This window comes from Protopterus annectens, chromosome 1.part0, assembly GCF_019279795.1.
Source record: "Protopterus annectens isolate FY-2018-M chromosome 1.part0, PAN1.0, whole genome shotgun sequence".
Lineage (NCBI taxonomy): Eukaryota > Metazoa > Chordata > Ceratodontiformes > Protopteridae > Protopterus > Protopterus annectens.
Window position 1 is genome coordinate 1,623,666,111 of NC_056725.1, and position 18,002 is coordinate 1,623,684,112.

Below are 18,002 nucleotides of genomic sequence, written 5' to 3' on the forward strand. Positions count from 1 at the left end.
ATCTCTCCTTTGACAATCATATTGCCAAAGTAGTTAGGAAATCCTTCTATGTGGCCCAACTAATTACTAAGGGGTTCGCATCTAGAAATAAAGAGGTTATAGTGCCCCTCTACTCGTCACTCATCAGACCCATCATAGAGTACAATGCCCCATTTGGGATGTACGTCACAAGACACTTCCAACAGCTGGAAAGACCACAAAAGCACCTCACCAAGAGGATCACTGGCCTCAAACATATGTCCTATACAGCCCGACTGAAAAAACTCTGGCTGTACACAGTGGCATATCGCTTACTCAGAGGTGATCTCTGCCTGACTTACAAAGCCATGTTCAACTCAGAATTTATGGACATGCTCCACCTAAAGAAATCTTAAGTCACTGCGAGCCACTCGCTCTAGTGAGCTAAAACTCACCACAGCAATAAATAGAACATGCTGGAGGGATAGATTCCTGTCACAGAGACTCCCCATGCTTTGGAACAAAATTCCTAACTACATTAGGCAGAGCCTCTCACTAACACTCTTCGAGAGAAGTCTTGACGAGTGGATGGGTAACAGAAAATACACCCATGGGATCACTTCATTGGCTCTGCTTGACAGAGGCTCAGTTAATTAATCAATGGGGGGGGGGGTGAAAGCCGACACACTCTGGCTAGGCTTATAAATGCCCTCGGGCAGATAGCCTAGTACCTACCTCTGAAGCTATGATTGTGTGAAAGATCTGACACAGTCGGGCATGAGTGTTGAAGAAGGCAGGAGTGTGGCACTGAATCAGGAGAGTTGGTGATAGTTAACATGATACCCCAATCCCATGTAGAAAAATGGGGGCTGATGATAATGAGAGCTAGAATCAGAGGGGCCATAACCAACTGACATGGTGTGTCAGGGGTAGTGTATGGCAGATGAATGCCAAAGAAACTGAAAAGTAAGGTGTACAAAAACAGTGATGCAACCAGTACTGTTTTATGGTACAGAAACCTGGGCAGTAAAGGTAAAGCTGTCGAGGAAGCTAGATATGATGAAGTGCCTGAGACAGGTGGTAGGATCCACACTATGGGACAGCCAAAGAAACGAGGACATAAGAGCAGAAGCCAAAGTAGCTCCCGTTGCATAAAAGGTCAAAGAAAACAGATTATGGTGGTTTGGGCCTGTGCACAGAAAAGAGAAGACAGTCTTGTGAAGATTTGGGACAGGCAGGAAGAATGCAAGAGGAAACAAGAGTATGCAGCAAAGAGTTGGATGGATTGTGTGAGAAGACCTGCTACGGTCAGGCACGAGTGTCAAAGAAGGTTGGAGTGGCATTTAATTGAGAAAGATGGTGACAGTTAACACAACACCCCAACCCCATGTAGAAAGATGGGAAAAAGTTTGTGGCTGTGATGATATTCAATGGCAGCAGCAAACAAAATGTTGAGTCTGTTCTCAGAAAGTTAGATTCCAGGTCTGTAGTTGTAATATTTCAACTCTGCCATGGCCTGGTCTGACTACACATTGGGTGCTGTGTAGTTTTGGAAGCGATACAAGGAAAGGGACATCAGGCTGCTGAAGTAGTCCAAAGGAGTGCTCCCAGCAAGATGCACAAGTTGGATAAAGGGGACAGTGATCAGAAATTAGAAGAACTGGAGCTCTCCTGCCTAGAGTTAGTGATTAGACATGCAATCCAAGAGTCCACCAAGGAGCCTAGATCATTTTCCCATTTGCCCCAAAGCACTGTCTGGTTAAGTGACTTGCTCAAGGTTACACAAAAGACAAATGAAGCCTTAGGGGATTAAGCCCAGTACCACAGAAAGCAGCTTATTAACAACTCATAGCCTTAATCCTTTGTGCTAACTTCCAGAATGGGGGATATGGTAATAGGTGTATAAGATCATGTCAGGAAAATGTGAAGTGGTCATCCTAAACAGGAAGGTCAAGTAAGGGAGGAGTTGGCACAAATATCAAATGGTCGTGACTAACTGCTCCCTGGATCTATAAAAGTACCCCTTTAGAGAGTTGTAGGTCTGTAGAACTGATTACCGGGATATGTGCTATAAAGGGAATCCATTGAGGCATTCAAGAGGATGTCAGACATGTAGTGGAAGGATGGAGGGATGAATGATAAAGAATAGAGTAGGGGAGAGATGGCATATTTACTGCACTGAAAGAGCAGACTAGAAAGCCTTTTTGTCTTTCCACCACAAACACAACACTGGATGAGAATTAAAATAAGGGAAAGTTGTATTAAAGGAACACAGCTTCAGTACTGTGCAAATACTTAAGGATGTGGCTTCTCCCCTCATTGTGGTCTGCATACCTTTCCAGTATGTGGAGAGCCACAATTTCACTCCATGTTGTAAGAAAAGTCAACTGTAAGAGTAACCGTGTGACATAAGTCTCTGTGCAAGTCCCAGAGTAGCAGGACTGAATAAGAGAAAATGTAGACTTGGCTATATGTCCAAGATTACCATTCTCAGTATATTCCCTCCTCTCAGAGGTATGGTGATCTTCAGGGAATGTGGGAGAGGGTACAGGACGGGCTTGCCTGCCTTCAAAAAAACAACTTTAAAGGACAACAGTGTTGACAGTCACTCTTCTGTAGTTTTGCAAATATTTTTTTTGTAATTCCAAGATTTGCAGTTGTAAGTATTGACATACCAATAGGGAGCCAACTTTAAGCACCTTGCAGGAATGTTAAGTTTTGCACTAGAAAATACAGGTCTATATTAGAAGCCCGAAGATCCGTTTGAGCAAATCTGAAAAGAGAGACACATATTGCGCGAACTGCGGTAACGGCGAATGTCCAAAACCACGAAATTCGAAATGTCGATTTGTCATGGTTGGCCTGTCTGCGGTATAGCTCCGTAAGGTAAGTGTGCGATAGTTACGGACCTTCGGGTTAGTGTTCGGGTTAAGGTAAGTGCATGGATAGATAATGTATGTAAGGTTTAGTGTAGGGTTAGAAGTAGGGTTTTGAAGTGTATTTGTGTGGATTATTTGTTTTGTTTGGGTATATCTCCGTAGAGTAAGTGTGCGATAGTTACGGACCTTAGGGTTAGGGTGCGGGTTAAGGTAAGCGCATAGATAATAATGTATGTAAGGTTTAGTGTAAGGTTAGAAGTAGAGTTTGGTTAGTGTATGTATGTGGTTTATTTATTATGTTTGGATAGGTAGTATGTAGTGAGCAGTGGGGTTGGTCGACTATGACGATTCGAGATTTTAAATTTCGCGATTTAGGGGATTCGGCATATTTGCGGTTCGGATTACATGTGTCGCTGTTGTAGTATTCTCTCAAAAGGGTTTTCGGGTTTATAATATAGACCCGAAAATACAGTGACAGCTCTGAACAGTGATGAGATGGAAAAACAACTTTAAAAGCTGTAAAATTCTTTGGACTGCCATACTGCTGCTGTTTTGTGGCAACATAAAATGTATTACAGTTTTTCTTTTATAGAATCAAAATAAATGTTTACATCTGACTGCTGTCTGTGAAATAATGCTAAGTGTGTTACAACTTTGAGATGTAAAGCACTTTGCCCTCAACACTTTTTTTTCTGTCTAGCAGTGCATTTCAGCAACTAAAGCTTCATATACAACACAGAATTGTGATCATGTCTGCCCAGCCATAGCTCAATTGTATGTTCTTGACACGGATGTCAAATTTCACCTCTCAAATAAATTTTTAAACATTCATGTCTCAAACTCAAGTTAGTTACAATTGGACACCTAATCATAATCCTCCATGTTACATCTAGTGACTTGGGTCTCAATGGAGAACGCTTCTCCTTTAACTATATGTATGATTTTGTTTACAACATGACCTTTTCACTGGGAAACAAACTTGGGATGTGTGACGCATCTCATTAATCAACACACTGTTGGCACTTGTTGCCAGGGAGCTGTGGATTTCCTCATAGATTAACACTAAGAATTTTGTACCATGTGTGTGACTTGATGAAGTGTATTCAGATGTTCATCATGTTATACTGCTGCAGTCATCACACTTGGGTTATCCTGCCATCAGGAGGTCCCGCAGTCGGCCGAATCCCAATGTCCTGGTCCGGCGTCGGTTGTCGTCGCTTCTTCCCTGACATCAGTGCGATAGGGGGATAAAAGAGGCAGCCAACGCCATTTTCTTCAGTCTTTCTTGCCGCGCGGTGCCCGAAGTAGGAGGAGTTCGCAAGTGCCGGTCGGCTAGCTCCTGAGATTTTCGAATCGAATTTCAGCCCAAAGTCTTCTCTAAAGCTAAGTACCCCGTTGGGGAAACTTTTCTTGCCTCAGACCGATGTCAGACAAAGTTAATAATTGCATTTCTTGTGGGAAGCAAATACCTCATAAGGATTTTCATTCTTATTGTATTCCTTGCCTAGGCCCAGACCATGACGTCTCTGGTTGTCGGTTTTGTGCTAGGTTCAACAAACGTACAATCAAGCGTCGGGCAGATTTCGCCCGACATTATTTTGGCAGAAAATTTAACTATAGCATGTCGTCGGAGCAACCGACATCAGCAATGATTAAAAAACACAAGGATAAGGGCAGGCAACCAAGGCCAAGACCAGATACCGAGGCCTCAGCAAGGCCTGTCACCGGTTCTCCGGTTTTCAGCGAGGTGCCTACGCAGCCCCTGACTACCGCTGAGTTAGAAATTCTGACGGCCTCCCAGACCGAATCAGGTGGGCCTCAGGACCCGGTTCCATCTCACCCCTCGGACGCCAACCCTGATGGTGATCCGGAGATTTTGAACAGGCCTTCAGTTTCTGAGGGTGTCTTCAAACCGACAACTATCTCTATTAAGTCTTATGCTAAACTTAAAGCCCCCTTAAAAGTTAGGAAACCAGGTACACAGACACCCCCACAGGCCCCTATGCCTAAAAAACAGATGCTTAAGATGGCTGAGGATTTAATTACCCTTATCAGGGGTTCACAATGCCCTCCTGACAAAAGGCCTAGATTGGAGGAAGATTATCCTTCCTCTGACCAAGCATCCATTTCCTCAGCTAACTCTGAGGACCAGGATTATTCCTTCCCTCCTTATGAAGACTCAGATGCTGAAGAGTCCATTCCCTCTGTCTCCCCCCCTGAAGACTACTGTTTTGGGGAAACTTTACACACCATGAGGGAACACTTCCACTGGGAAGGCCAAGATTACTCTGACTCTAAGAAAAGACTCCATGAGTTTCTTCTTCTCCCACAGCATAGACCCCTTGCAATTCCTCCAGTTTTAGACATTTTGGATGATGTTTACACCAAATCTAGTCTAAACCCAGATTCCTTACCTCTTGCACCAGCTAAACCAGACAGATACTACCAAGTTCCTGATTCTCTTAAGTTTCTATATAAAAGCCCTGTTGCAGACCCCAAAACCATTTCCCAGGGTCCCAAAGGGGTTAAGGCCTCTACTGCTAAGAATCCACTACCTTCTGAAAGAGATGGGGGAAGAAAGTGTATACGTCTGCCACTTTGGCCATGAGGGCCTTAAACTGCCAATTCCACATGCTAAAATACCAGCAGTACTTGATTACACAGTTAAAGCAGAAAATGATCCCTCAGACAGATCAACCTGATTTCAAAGAGATGCAGGATTTGCTGCATGCAGCAGAACAGGTGGGAAAGCATACCTTAGTGTGGTTTTGATTCATTGGAAGCCTCATGTAGAGCAGCTGTCACAGGATCTGTAATACGTAGACATGCTTGGCTAAAAGAGCAAGCCTTACCAGAACATGTCAAAGCAAAGTTATTGGATGCTCCATTGCAGAAAGATGTGTTATTTGGTGTCAAAGCAGAGGAAGTTTTAAAGAAAATGCAAAATCTATGCAGACAGTTAAAGATTTTTTACAGGTACAACCTCCTCGTTTCAGCAGAAACTGGCCATCAAAAAACTGGTCCTTTCCTGCATCAAACAGACCTCAAAGGGGTAGGTACAGACGCCCAAGGGGCAGAGGCCAGCCACAAGGTTCTTTCAGGCCTAGACAATGGCATACAACAACTCAAAGAGGTGGAGACGAAAGATCTCAACCCTCCAGGAAACAAACACAATGACTTCCCTCTTCGCCTGCCAAGCAAAATTGCCCTGGCAGCACCTTTGGGAAGAAAACTGCTTTATTTCCACAAAATTGGCGCATCATAACAAAGGACAAATGGGTTCTGGATATTATTACCCGAGGCTACAGATTTCATTTTCACACTTTGCCACGGATGAGAGGCATGCCAAATCTGCCTCCAAACCAATGGGCAGAGGCACAAATGCAAATTTCAGCTCTCATGGATATGAAAGCAATTCAAAAGGTACCTACAAAGGAGCAAGGTCAAGGTTTTTACTCAAGACTGTTTCTAGTACCAAGAAAGGACAAAGCCTGGAGACCCATTTTAAACCTCTCAATTCTAAACACATACCTGGAGGTACGCAAATTCAAAATGCTCACACTACAGCAGCTTCTTCCCATGCTGGGCAAGGAGTCTTGGATTACCGTTGGACCTCAAAGAGGCATACCTGCATGTCCCTATCAGACAAGATTGCAGAAGATACCTCAGATTTTTGGCAGGTACAACGCATTATCAGTTTTCTGCATTGTCCTTTGGCTTATCTACTGCGCCCAGAGTATTTACGAAATGCCTGGCATCAGTAATTGCATACTGCAGACAACGAGGAATACAAATTTATCCATATCTGGATGACTGCCTGATCCAAGCGGACAGCAGGGCCATTCTATTACAGCATCTGGCATTTGTAACAAAGCTGCTAAGTTGCCTAGGGTACACAGTAAACAAAAAGAAGTCAAAGCTAATACCCTCACAAGACATAATATTCCTGGGTGCCAGCTTAAATACAATGGCCCAGATGGCTTATCTCACGCCAGACGAACAAAAACAACTGACTCAATACTTCAAAAAGATGGCAACTTTTACCCAGCTCACTGCAAGGAAAATCCTGCAGGCATTGGGGTTCATGGCATCCTGCATTCAACTAATTCCACATGCAAAGCTGCATATGAGGAAATTACAATGGTACCTGAAAAGTGTATGGACTCTACACAGGCACAGCCTCGAAACAAGTATACTTCTCATTCCCTGCCTTCAAAAAGAGTTCCTATGGTGGGCTCAAGCATGTCAAATAAACAAGGGTCTTCCTTTTGTCTTACCTCCAGCAAACCAAACTATGACAACAGACTCTTCAGACTACGCCTGGGGAGCACACATGGCAGGACAGTGCATACAGGGCAAATGGTCTGCAAAACAAATGCATCTACACATCAACCAAAAGGAGATGCTAGCTGTGCAAAATGCACTGACAGCCTTCAAGGACCTCTTGCATCCAGGACAACTACTACTAAGGACAGACAACACCACAGTTATGTGGTACATAAACAAACAGGGAGGAACACACTCCTACCCTTTATGCAGACAGGCATTGACCTTGTGGAACACAGCATTGACTTACCAAGTACAACTGCAAGCACAATTCTTGCCAGGAAAGGAAAACATATTGGCAGACGAATTGAGCAGAAATTTGGCAGATCCTCACGAATGGAGACTACGCCCACAAGTATTTTCAATGATAACTCAAAGGTGGGGCCGTCCAGACATAGATTTATTTGCCTTCCCCAACAGTTGCCAACTACAGAAATTTTGCACAAGGACTTATCATTCCCTAGCCTGGAAAGTGGACGCCCTATCATTCAATTGGACAGCATTGACACTCTATGCCTTCCCACCACTACCTCTGTTCACCAAGGTATTACTGAAAGTCAGATCAGAGAGACCACAAATGATCCTCATTGCTCCGGACTGGCCACTTCAGCACTGGTACCCATTGCTAAGGACCTTGACTCACAGCCCTCCATGGATCTTACCTCAATTCCCACTTCTGTTGACTCAGCAAAACTCTCAGATCCTTCACAGTCAGCTGAGGACTTTAAATTTAGCTGCATGGAGAATACCTTGAATTATCAATCTACACTTCTCTCAAAGGACGTCCTGAATGTCATTTTGGAGGCCAGGAGGCCCAGGACCAGAAAAACTTACTCAGACAAATGGAAAAGATTTTGTGCATGGAACCAGGCTAAAGGCCAAAATCCTTGGATGCCAAACATTCCTCAAATACTGCAATACTTAACTGAGATGCTACACAAAGGCCTTTCTTTCTCATCCATTAAGATCCATGCTTCAGCCATTTCAGCTCAATATAATACAGATCCTCCCATATTCTCACACCCTTTACTAAGGCAGTTTCTCAGAGGGGCTAAGTATATAAGACCCCCCAGAAAACCCCCAACGCCAGCTTGGGACCTCAACTTCGTTTTAGAAAAATTAACACTGCCTCCTTTCGAACCAGCCTTCTCAGCAGAACTACAATACTTGTCATGGAAAACAGCTCTGTTGCTGGCTATCACCTCAGCACACAGGGTCTCAGAACTACAGGCACTTATGGCAGTGGAAACTTTCATCATTTTCCATCAGGACAGAGTCTCTTTACGAACTAACCCTACCTTTATGCCGAAGGTAGTATCCAGTGTGGCTTTGAATCAGACCATTCATTTACCCACCTTTTATCCAAACCCCCAGAATAAAGGAGAAAGACTCCTTCACTCTTTGGACATTCACAGACAGCTATGTTACTATTTGGATAAGACAAAGACCTTCAGAAAAACTGACCAACTCTTTGTATCCTATGCTGCAGGTTCACAAGGAAAGGCTATTTCAAAACAGACCATCTCCAAATGGATAGCACATTGTATCCGCTTTTGCTACTCGCACCATGGCAAAGCATTAGGTCCCATACTACCAGGGCTACAGCAACCTCAGCAGCCTTTCTCAGGAGGGTTCCAACCAAGGACATTCTGGAGGCAGCTACTTGGAGTTCAGTGCACACCTTTACCAAGCACAACCACCTTCCATTATACTCAAAAAACAGAGCTGGTTTTGCCACTGCAGTTCTGCAGGGCATCCTAGCTTCATCTAACCCAGTTTAGTACCAGCCACCCATCCATAGCTTTGGGATTCAACCCAAGTGTGATGACTGCAGCAGTATAACACGATGAAAATAGTACAGTTTTGTACCTACCATAAATGTAGATGTTCGAGTGTATACACTGCTGCAGTCCAGGTTACCCTCCCACCATCCCCTCTACATACCGGGTGTTAGTTATAACTCCATGTACATCAATCTATTGGATGCATGTCTATATGGTGTATTTGCTAACAGCTAGTGCTATTGTTTATCTACTAAGGTATTTTTGCATAGTTATTTGTATTGCCTTCCTAGTTGGGGGCACCTGACATCTGGGGCAAGAAAAACTGAAGAAAATGGCGTCGGCTGCCTCTTTTATCCCCCTGTCGCACTGACGTCAGGGAAGAAGCGACGACAACCGACGCCGGACCAGGACTTTGGGATTCGGCCGACTGCGGGACCGCCTGACGGCAGGATAACCCAAGTGTGATGACTGCAGCAGTATATACACTCGAACATCTACATTTATGGTAGGTACAAAACTGTACTTTATTCAGACCTTCAGGCGTGCCCTTTTGAAGTTCTGCAGGTATGATAAGTGCATCCCTATCCACGTTTCCTTTGTAGTAATTTTCGTTATTGCTTTAATGAGGTGAGTATGGCCAGAATGTTGACAGTGTAGCACAGACTGCTATATCTTTGATATGCTAATGAGCTTGGGTTTGACTCCCTTACTGATATTAATGGTAACTTGCAAGATTGTGTAAATCATTTTACTACCATAGCTCCTGGGTCACTGCTAAAACGTCTAGTAATTTTCATTTTGACACAAACTGAATTTAACATTTTGGCTTTGCAAGCAGGGTATAAAAGAAACATAGTGGCATAAGTATGCATTTCTGATGACACTGGTCTGCTGGTTCCTCTGGATGCCTGATTGCCAGTTGTAATACTGTAAGAGAGATGCATATGTGTGTATAATCATTGCTATAAAGTAAGTGATGGTGTCACTTTGTGTTTCATGTATAGCTCAGGTAAGGTCAGATTTTTAAGAAACCATAGAGAATAAACAGGAGTTGTGAAAACCATTGTGAATTTTCATATACTGCATATATTTGGTTATAGCCTTTTAGCATCTTACCCATGTGTATGAAGTACTTCATATAAATATATATATATATATTTTTTTAGGTTTACCACCACCTCGTCCTGGATTGATTCGACCTCCCATAGCACCTCCTCCATCAGCACCGCCGCCAGTATTATTCCCACCAGCGCCCATTCAAAATCCACAGAACACTGGAGTCCTCAGTGCTCCGCCTAGCTTGATTCAGCGTCCAAAATCAGATGAGGTGTCTGCAACCATTGAGAAGAAGGCGACTACCACCATTACAGCAAAACCACAAATAACCAATCCCAAAGCTGATGTTACTCGTTTTGTCCCAACAGCTCTACGTGTCCGTAGAGAAAATAAAGCTGGTGTTGTTCCCAAAAGATTGGAAGAAGAACCTGTTCATACAGTTACCAAACCAGCACCCAAAGCAAATGCCTCAGTGGTGGCTGTGCAAACAAAGGATGACGTCTATGAGTCATTTATGAAAGAAATGGAGGGACTACTGTAAAGAACAATGAAAGAAGAGTATATTTTATGTTTAATGTAAGTAAAGTAAAAAGATGTGCTGCACACCCCAAATTCTCATTGGAATTTCTACTTCTGAGTCTGTCCTGCAGTACCCGTTGTCTTTGGATCTTCATTTTAAGTGTTGTCCACTTTTTCAACATATTTAGGGCATTAATGTTTTTGTGTGAAAAAATTTGGACTGCATAAAAACTTATTGCTGTGAAGAATTATGCTGTCCCATATTTTATGCTCTTAATGAGCCCATTCACTGCACAGATTAGATTGGTATTGTGCAGTAGTCAGTAGTTTCCTGGTTCATTATCACAGCATCCATAAGTTTTTGAACTGATCTATTGGAAGGAAACCACAAAAAGATATATATATATTTGTCATTTTATGTCAGCCTAGAAATTAAAGCGACATGGATTTATTTACATAACTGACATCGAACTGGATGCCATAATGATGATACAGTTTCTTCATCACAAGAGCTGCAGTTTTAATGCCAAACGTTTTAGTACACAATGGTGCAAAAAGGCATTTGATGGGTCTGTTGGAGATTACCTTCTTTTCCTTCCAAGGATGTTACTAATAACTTTTCTCTGCTGTGGGTAAAATAATTTTATTTTGGCAGAAATATGTAGTGGCATTCACAGTTAATGCACATTTTTATTTATTTACAGTAACAGCTCCCTGCTCCATTTCAGTTTCAGAATTTTTGTCACATTTTGACAGTTGAAGTAAAACACGCGCACACCCACCATCATTCTCCCAAAATTCTTCCTGTTGCTGGTATTAACTCGGAACAAATGCTTATTTGCTTATAAAGTATTGCATGCTGTTCCCGTAGAACCTAATTTAATGGAACAAGCTGAACATCAATATTGCAAAGTTTTATTTTGAGGATGGTAATTGAAAGACAGCTGAAATATACTGATAGTGTTGCTCGGCATACATTAAAAATATATCTTCCCCAGCCTAACCCCAAAAATAAGCAAATAAGTTCTGTGAGAATTAAGATCATCCATTTCCAGAAAACGTATCTTAATTTAGATGTCAAGTAGCTAACAAAATCTCATAAGGTGTCCACCGAGTTACATGTACCATAATAAATAACATTATCAAAGTTTAATTGTTATCTTGTTTTGGTCTATATCTTGTTCATTAATGTAAGTAGCAGTGATTGTCTTTTGTACATGGTCTGTTTTGCAGTGATATTTTTTTTCAGTGAAGCTTCTTTTATCTTTTCATTTAACTTGTAATTAAGTCCTACTTAATGTAGGATTGTAATTTTCAGTCATTAAAGTGCCTTGGTGACTGAGTTTTGTGTGACTCTAATCTGTCTTATTTAAGCCATCGCTACTGCTCTGTTCTGTGTTTGGAATGTATTATTTAACACAGGACTATATAATGATAATTCCACACCAGCAAAATGTCTACACATTTTTTCCTTTTTTAGCATTCTTTGAGCAAGTGATGTTTAAAGATCATTTGACTGCATTTCAACACAGATTTCACAAAGGGTTCCCTCTTCAGACTTCAGCATGCCAAAAGTGTACATCTGTTTGAGTTAAAAGTCGAGGTTTTGGAACATTTGTTCTCAGCCCTTTGCATTCTTGTTAAATGATCTTGTGCATATTGCATACGCTTTACCAGCTTAATCACTCAGTATTATTCATACCTCAACCCTGAAAAGAAACAGTTGTACCTAATGAACTTTACCTGATTATATAACCTCCAAAACTTTGTCTTGATTTAATGTATGATGTATTCAGATTGTGTTGCTATTAATGGGGCCCCAAGTTCAGTAAAGTCATCATAATTAATAACAAGAAACCTGCATTGATACAGAAACCACATCGGCAGGCATATACAGTATATGCCTTTGTATACATTTTGTCAGTGTAGAGGTGTTTGGCACATTCGTTCGTGTTTTTGATGATATCTAATATTTTGGGCAGAGAGCTGTGAGAAAGAAACATTCCACAGCTCTCTTTATTCTTGTTAAGTGACCCTATGTGTATTGCGTAAGCTTACCAGCTTAATCACTCAGTGTTATTCCTAGCTCCACCCTGAAAAGAAACATTTGTACCTAATAAACCATACCTGATTACATAACCTCCAAAACTTTTTTATGTCTTGACTTACTGTATAATGTATTCAGATGTTGTTGCCATTAATGGGGCTCTGAGTTGCAGTAAAGTCAACATCGTTAACAGGAAGCCTGCATTAATACAGAAACCACATCTGCAGACATATACAGTATATGCCTTTGTGTACATTTTATCAGACCAGAAGATGCCAGCAACATCTCCAAAGTTTTGTCCACATAGTTATTAACTGATCCAAGCAAATATGATGGCTTGGGAATGCTTAATGTATTGCCTAGATAACCATGGTGTATGATAGTATTGTCTATGATGCGAGCAAGATTTAGCAAACAAGACTTTGAATTTCTAACTGCAGGTGAATCTACATGTATGAGTTACTGTATGCAGACAAGAGTGTCGTGTAATGCTTCACGCTGTCAGATCTGAGATGATTAAAATGAAAAAAAATGCATGTCTCTTGTGCTACTGTGGTGGCAGTGTCCCCCAACCTTGTAACCCGGAGCAACTTTGAAGCAGTTTAAAGCAGCCAGACTACTCATTTCCTCCTTGGATGGCAAAGGAAAGGGTGCCAGAGAAAAGCAAACCTTTGGAGATGTTTTACTTAACTGCCTACATTTTCTATCATACCATTTGTCCGTACTCTCAGTTTCTGTGACTAGCACTTTAGAAGTCCTGACCAATACAAAGACTTTCATTGCACAACTTCAATTCCTGCAGCAAGTAAAAAGACTCACCTGTGACAGTACAGCATCAGATTAAGCTCCTTAAGCCTCACATGTGACAGTACAGGGCAGCTGTCTGGTAACTGAAGACCATAAATTCTCTTTTCCCTCAGAAGACATCCCAGCTGTTTGCCTCAGAGACCTCACTCTACACATCCATTATTTTGTCATACTTTTCTGTTACAGGGCTGGAACTGTCCAATATTCTGATCACAGAACAGTTGATGGGTTCTTTAAGAAAAATAGCTGATTTCTGGCTGTTAAATTTAAAACTCATACAAAATGAAAGCTCTTCAAAATAGAGGGGTTAGATTTCTTGTTAATCAGATTGCTTTATTCCAAGAAAGAAACTAGCAGCAGGGCAAGTTACTGTGTATGTGAATGAACAGGGATAGTCAAAGGCAATTTCTTTTTGTTGCATATTGCTGCTGCTACTATTGTTAGACTGTTGGGTTGTAAAAACGAAAAGCAAAAGCAACCAGTAAAGTGAGAAGGAACTGACTGGCTTTACAGACACACTAAGAGTAAAAGTGTTAAGGGTGGCAAGAAAAAACTGGGAGAGAGTAAAGTGAAATGATATGTATACAAGCTATTGGGGAACCAGAGAAGTGGAACTTGCTGGGTGCATAAGAAATCCTTGACATGGATCTGAGTAACTGCAACTCTCCAGATTTCATTTAGATCAGTATTTTAGTAGTTTCGGCAACTAAGACATTTCTGCAGGGGTCTGTGTGTTTGGTCTGACATCTGGAGCTCAGAACTCCTAGGTGTAACAGACATCCGGCACATTAAGACACCCCCATTATAAAGCTGACATTCACTTATACCATCTTAGAGCTTTCTTACTACAGTTTGACGAGTACACATTGAGAATTGTTGTAATTTTCCTGATGTGATTTGACCTGCTTCTGAGCTTAAGAGTCAGATAAGTAATCTGTTGGGGGAACCTTTTCTTCTTCCGTCACTTGTTAAAACTGGTTGCGTTGCCTATTGCTTCTCTTGATTTGTTACTCTGGGCGGTAAGATATCAGCCTTGTGTAGTGCCAAATGGGGCAGATGAGCCTGTGTAAGGAAGACTTTCTATAGAGAATACTTCACCCCCAGCATGTTTTGTTTGAGTCCATACAACAATGTTTTGAAATACATCTGACAGATATTTTTGAAGACCATTTGAAGTAGGAATTATTCCCTATACCACTGCTTTATTTGGAAGAGGCTCAAGGTCTTCAGTCAGTCTGCTATTGCATCCGCAGGGTCATCCTCTTTCTCCAACATCCCTTACAGCAGAAAAAAAGAATGCATAGAGGAACATAAGAAACATGATCCAGGTTAGTCTGAGGGTGCTAGTTCCTGTGAGGAGCTTTTGCAGCTCCCAAACTGTACCTATGTGTCCGCAGACCTCTGACAGCACCTCTTTGGAGGCCACCATACCTATGATCACTAGCACGTCTAACTGAACCAGCATAAAAGAGACGGCTTCCATAGATGCTCAGGCACAGGTGCACATGATGGAAGCCCATTTTACTATCTTAAAGAGGAAAGTGGGCCTCCTACTATTGTGGTACGAGAGGATTATCAAAGGCCTCGGAGTCTAACAATTCCATTTGGAAGTTAAAACTTCCAAAGTGGGTATCCCCTCTAAAAAGACCCAGAATCTGAAATATATTTCACCCCTTCTGAAGTGGCATCTTGTTCTCAAACATCGGATGGGGTCCTACTTTTCCTGCATTCCCCAAGATTTTACTAGAACAATTGTTCACTCTGGCCTAGAGGTTACTGAAATAGATAGAGCCTGCAGCCAAGAACTGAACTTTCAGTGTGTGGAGTTGTGTCTGCTAAAAAGAAAGGGACCACTTCTCTGCTGAAGTAGAGGACTTTCAGGAAAGTTAAGAAAAATAACTGGACGACTACTCTCAGATGTCTTTATCCCTTGAGCAATGTTATAGACAATAGAGGGCACCATCTCCTCTGACACCCACAGAAGAAATCTCTTTTGGTGAAGCTTATACCATAACAAAAGATTTATTCATATGGGAAGAGAATGAGGCATCAGAAGCACAGAAAAGATATTTCAGTTTGGTGGATCTGGATGCCCCCAAACATATTGCAGTCCCCCCCATTTTGAGTGTCCTGGTGGCTGCTTTCTTGGGAGCCCCAAAGGAGCTTGACATTCATCCCTCTGCTCCCAAGACATCTGGCAGGTTTTACAGAGTGCAAGAGTCAAACAAATATCTGTACAAGAATCCTCTGACGGATTCAGCAGTGACATTCACAGATAGAAAAAGAGGGTCCAAATTGGTTCATGATTCCAACATAACTCCCAAATGAGTAAGAAAGCCGGGTTTTGGGTAGCTTTGAGAAGAACATTTGCACAGCTGCCACCCTGGCATTCATGGCGATCATTTGTCAGACACTTATGACTAAGTTCCAGATAGCCCTCCTAGACAAACCAAGAGCAAAATAAGTAGGCAAGGTGTCCAGTTCTGGCCTAATGGCAAAAGTCTGAACTCACACACAGCTAGTCAGATGGTAATGTACTCGATCAAGAGTGGATATGATGTTGTGGATGCAGTATCCATGATAACTGCCACAGTGTACATGATCAGGAGACATCCCTGGCTAAGCTTTCAACCCCTTCCAGAGACTGTCCAAGTACAGAGCCTTAATGACCCCATTTGGTAAAGAGCTACAGTTTGTGTGCCCCCATGTGTGAGTTTTTTTTTAAATATTGGAAGAAAAGTGGTAAGAGCATTCAGCATGTTAAAAGTTTTGTCATCTCCCCCTTGCCACAGTGTGGTAGGAACTGTGCATCAAAAACTGAGACCCTGCTGTCACAGGCAGGGAAAAAGACCGTGAAAGTGAAAAGGGACATTTTAATGAGAACTTGAAGAGATACAGTAAAGAAAAGCTGGTTGTGGAGGCAGGGCCCTTCCTGCAACAGGGAGCAGCCATGACTACATTAAACCCCTCCTTGACATTACATGTGAAACTCGCCAGCAGAATTGCTGAAAGACTGTCACAGTACATCCAAGTTTGGGGGTTATAACAAAATGCATATGGGTCAACAAAATCATTGCAAAACACTGCAGTGGGAAAAGTTGTCTTGCATGACACTGACACCACCTATTCCAAAAGGCAAAAACATCTAATCTAGCTAATAATTGTAGACCTCCTAACATAAGAGGTGATGAAGCCCATACCTCCAAAGGAACAAAAGAAAAGGTTACACTAGGCTGTTCTTGGTCCTCAGAAAAGAGGAAACCTGGAGACATGTTCTATACCTCTCAAAGCTGAGCACTTATCTAAAAATTCCAAAATTCAAGACATTAGCTCTTCAGACCTTGTTATCCCTCCTTTTTCTTTGAAGTCCTGAAGGTCACTCTGGACCTAAAGTATTTCTAAATTCCCGTTCCACACCACAGAGAACACAAGTACTTCCTCAGATTCGAAATCCATTCTATGCCTGTCAAGGCTGAACACTTATCTAAAAATTCCAAAGTTTGAGATGCTAGCCCCTCAGAACCTGTTAGCCATCCTGTCCTGTTTCTTCAAGCCCTGAAGGTCGCTGTGGACCTAAAGTATCCCTAAATTCCCATTCTACTCCACAGAGACCACAAGTGCTTCCTCAAATTCGTAACAGAGTGTTCATGTTTTCAGTCTATGTCATACTTTGGTTTGACTACCAGGATATTTACAAAGTGTCTACCTTAGTTGTTGCTTTTTACTGAATCAAGGGCATTCGCATTTCCCTAACTTAGACATTTGCCTCATCTGGGCAGCATCTCACAAAGAGGTGAACAGGGTGCTGTCCCAGGTCACAAACCTGTCCTGATGTCTGGATTCACGCTCAAATGCTGAAATCAAGCATTATCCCCTCCCAGCAAGTGATTTTTATGGGGTTCTTGTTAAATAGTAATCTTCAGAGAACATCATTTCCTCCAGACAAGGAGAAAAACTTAAAAAAATACTTCCTACAGTTAGCAGATAAGAACATTATAGCCAGACTGTTCCCCAAGTCACTGAGTTACGTGGCTTCTGCTGCCCTGATAATTTCACAAGAGGAACAACCTCTAACTGGAAAAAGTGATACCTTTTTTACCTTGTATTGCCAAGGATCTGGAGTAGTGGGCTACACAAAGCAGTTTGTATGTGGGGTCCCGTTCACTTAGACTTTCCAACGAGATAATTACAACTGATGCTTCAGACCTGACTGGGGGGAGACACTTCATGCAGGATCTCAAAATGCATGGAGTATGGAATGTTGTGCAAAAGAATTATATCAGTGTACAAGAAGTGTTGGCAGTGATATAGGCTTTTGGAGCATTCAATCCGATATGGACAGAGGGTGTCCTGCAACAAACAACACAACACTGATGTGATGTATAGTAGCAGCCATGGAAGGACCATATCCTGTATTCTTTGCAGGTTAGCAGTGACTGCTTGAGATTCTACCTTATAGTACCGAATGTTACTCAAGACAGTCTGCATACTATCTCAGAAAGACGCAGTGGCAGGACCTGCTAAGCATTTTGAAAGCAATCCTACACAAGTGGACATTACACAGATAGTTTTCCTGAAATAGACTTGTCTGCATTACCAGACAACAGACTACTGAAGGAGTTTTGC

General features: G+C 42.1%; 1 protein-coding gene across 1 annotated transcript in view; it reads left to right on the forward strand.

Annotated features, from left to right (window-relative positions):
• The window catches only part of WBP11 (WW domain binding protein 11), a gene marked incomplete in the record, with an annotated part of 1,089,603 nt that extends 1,077,738 nt beyond the window's left edge, over positions 1–11,865 (forward strand). Inside the window, 1 exon segment of the mRNA XM_044068181.1 lies at positions 10,114–11,865. Coding sequence (XP_043924116.1) covers positions 10,114–10,544 — 431 coding nt within the window.
• Between the last annotated feature and the right edge of the window lie 6,137 nt (positions 11,866–18,002).